The sequence below is a fragment of the Eschrichtius robustus genome, chromosome 9, assembly GCF_028021215.1.
Source record: "Eschrichtius robustus isolate mEscRob2 chromosome 9, mEscRob2.pri, whole genome shotgun sequence".
Classification (NCBI taxonomy): Eukaryota; Metazoa; Chordata; class Mammalia; order Artiodactyla; family Eschrichtiidae; genus Eschrichtius; species Eschrichtius robustus.
Window position 1 is genome coordinate 124,527,984 of NC_090832.1, and position 3,562 is coordinate 124,531,545.

The window sequence follows — 3,562 nt, forward strand, 5'->3', positions numbered from 1 at the left end:
AAGTCACGTGGGAAAGGAAGCAATCCAAGGATCTTTTGATTCCTTTTGGTTTTGGCTAAGAAAATGAAATTATTGAGAAAACCCAACCTTTTATAGAATATTGCCATTGAAAGGACTTTTCAGTGGGTTAAATACTGTAAAGTCATTGTTTGTTGGGCAATACAGAGTGGAGGAGAAAATAAAAATAATTATTGAAGAGTAGTTGGGTGGGTGGGTTTGCACAGACTTGTATTCCAGTGTCAGAATGTGGCATCAAAGGCTTAGTTTGCTGGGGTCACTTTTGTTATCCTAGGTGACCAGGTGCTGTGTTAAGGCAAAAGCAAGGTACTCTTTCCGTCAGGTTTTTGGAAACAGACCACACGCCATAGTTCTCAAACCACCTTCCCTTAACCCTGACCTTTTGTATAATGCAGGTCAACTCGCTTCCTCTAATGACTTGTAAACCCATCAATGGTTGAAGATTTCCATGCACGGGCCTCGCTCTGGCTGCTTCTCTGAACTCTGATTACTTAGCAAGCGCAGGAAGGCTCGGGAATGCCAGAATTATCCAGTCATCACTCGGGGGCACTTTATAGACCTCTTCTTTTCTTCAGAATACTCTTTCTTCCTAGCTTATTTCAAATCCCAGGGTCATCGGGATGATAAAGGGAACTTCTTAACACTGGACAACATGGTGGAGGTGAAAATCTGTTGTAAAATCTGAGGGATGTCCTTGGTATCCATGGCAACGAAAGACCGGCCAGCTGGTAGAGTTCGCTGAAGCCTGGCTGCTTGATCACCTAAAGATCTAATAAAAATGGCAAAAGCATTTACTTGAGGGTTGCTTGTCAGGATCTGGGCAAACTTGGCAGGATGTATTCCATAGTGTGACAGGTTGGCATCACTTAAGACAATGACAAAGTACTCATCAGCTTCTTCTTTGACGATTTCGTTGATGGCGTGTTCTGTCCCCTCTAATGTGTGGTCCCCACTCATGCAGAACTGAGCGTGGACGTGCATCGTCTTGAGAATTTCTAGTCTTTGCTTATTGTCCTTGGGGATTTTGTTAATTGGAACTGGAGCAATGTTGTAGCCATCTCCAGAGTGTCCAGCGATGTCATACTTGAACTTCTCCTCATAGTTCTCAAAGGCCTCCATGACCATACACACGGCTTCCATCGAGCGCTCAAGCCAGCCATCCACCCCATTAAAGCGGTACATGCTGCCGGACACGTCCGCCACCAGGCGCAGGCGCTTGGGTTTCTGTTGGGGGCTGCCCAGTTGTGGCGGCAGCTCACCCCGGCATTTGTAGATGGCTTTTTCTCCAGTCAGCCCATCAATGATCTTGGCATCATCTAGTTCCCCAGTAGCTTGGTGTCTTAGCCACTGTCTTTCTTTACCTTTAGCCTGTAAATTATCCAGGATAATTCGGAGGGAGTGCACCTGCCGTCAAACAGCCCCTGAAAACCTTTCATAGGTTGCGGCATCATATTCCCTCATTTGGATCTCCTTTAGCCTCTGTTGAAACGCTCTCTGGCCCATCTCTCTCGCAGCTCTCTTCACCTCCTCAGGAACCGCATCTTTCTCAGCCTTAGAGACCTGGTACACTGCATGGCCTGCATCCAGCCGGTAAGGACCTCCTTTGCCGCCCAGACCTGCAGTGTCTCTTCCCCCTGTGCCGCCAGCCCAAGTATTGCCGCCCACATGCGGCATGTTGTCTGGGTCCTCCTTGCCGTGTTTGGGGGAACTCACATCTTCACCGCTCTCTCTGTTGATTGTTATCTGCATAAGTCTGTCACCTTCTCGTCCAATCATGTTTCTCCATTCCATGAGTGACCACTGCAGATGTTCCAGTCCAGTTTCCCAAAGCCAGATGCGACCTCCCATATCAACAGTGACAACACCACCTTTGCCCCACTCAGCCAGCAGTGCATCTGTGTCCGAGATAGTAGATAGCCACATGGTATATGGTGAGAGAAAGTCTGATCCAGGAATAGGTATGTGTCGGAGTCTCTTTGATTGGAGATCAGTGACTTCTATATAACCAGCTATTTGTGGAGGGATAACATCTTTCGGAGGGATTTCTCCTGGGGGCAAAATCCTATCTGATTAGTATCCAAAAGAGTCACACAATTGCTCTGCTTTGGAGTTCCAATTTTCTTCTTCCCTCCATAGAATGTATCAGTGACCCTTGATTTATGCAAAGATGTTGGCCTTTTCCAAGAATAAACTTCACTAGGTGACATGAGATCTGGGAAACCAACAACGACTGTAGCATAACTATTCTCATCTGAGAGTTTTCGGTTAGGAGAGGCAATCTTTTGTCCCACAGCTGAACTCAGATTTTCAGATGATAGTTGATGACTTGAAATCTTATGAGGTATGCTGAAGTCTGTTTCTTGTGTGACTGCAAACCCTGTGCTAGGCAGCTCCTCTTTCAGCACATACAACTGGCAAACCCTACTGTCCTCAGATTCGATGTGTGCAGGCTTAGTTAAAAGATATTTCTGATGTGTTTTGCTCTCCACCAGAAGCCATTTGTCTTCTGCTACGAGAAACACTGTCTGGAGGTTGATGGGAAGTGAGGTGGTGTGAGTTCGCCCTTCTAGAACATCCAGCACAGCCAGGGTGTTCCCTTTTTCTTTGTAGAATACTAGCCAGTTTTTGCGCGCAAATTCTTTACACATTTTGTAAGTTTCAGCTTCCTCCTTGTTCCACCAGGCAGTTTTCTTAAGTGTAAACTCTTCTGAAGGTAGGATGAGACGATGAAGGGCTTGGCTAGTGGTATCCAACAACAGGATCACATTGTTCTGCTGCTCATGGAGAATCACTTGACCCTTGAGGGGATTTCTCAGCAGTGCCACTGTCACAAATGGGTGCCAGACTCCACTGGCCATTCTTGGGAAGATGTCAAAAAGGTCCACAAAGTAGCCGCTTTTCCCAGTCATATTCATAAAGTATAAGGAAATGGGATTGCATGCAACTACATAGAGAGTATTTTCCTCATTTTCATGTGATGTAGCGATGTCGCAGATTAAGGTAATTTCATCCAATGGTAACTTTCAGGAGGCACATTCTTCAGTAAAGGTTTGGGATCTTCCTTCATGTCTTTCTATTGGATACTCCTGTATGTTTAGAAGTGCTGGACCCTTTACATCTATATGATGAGTTTCTGCTGGACACAATAGTTTTTGCATTCCATTTCTTGACTGACCAATTGTCCAATAGCCCATGAAGGTCTGCTCTGGCAGAGGCAACCTGCTAGTGTTGGAGGGTCTCCTGCAGAGGCAGGGGGTGGCTGTGTCTCACCGTGAGGACAAGGACACTGGCAGCAGAAGTTCTGGGAAGCACTCCTTGGCGTGAGCCCTCCCAGAGTCCGCCATTAGCCCCACCCAAGTTTGGCTTTCCTAAAACAGCAAGTGGATATATACACACAATTTTTATATGTAGGATATACATATTATATACATGTGTATATATATGTGCATATGTATATGCTTAGATATAACTATATGTTATGCTTAGATATAACGCTATGTTATATTTGTATATATCACAGAGTAGAATTTTTCCTGTTTTCCAA

General features: G+C 45.5%; 1 protein-coding gene across 1 annotated transcript; it reads right to left on the reverse strand.

The window, feature by feature from the left end:
- Positions 1-567: 567 nt before the first annotated feature.
- LOC137769178 (von Willebrand factor A domain-containing protein 8-like) lies at positions 568-3,362 on the reverse strand. The gene is given in 3 exon segments (XM_068550865.1): positions 568-2,084; positions 2,087-3,258; positions 3,289-3,362. Coding segments are annotated over 3 exon segments (2,700 nt in total). The 3' UTR covers positions 568-630.
- Between the last annotated feature and the right edge of the window lie 200 nt (positions 3,363-3,562).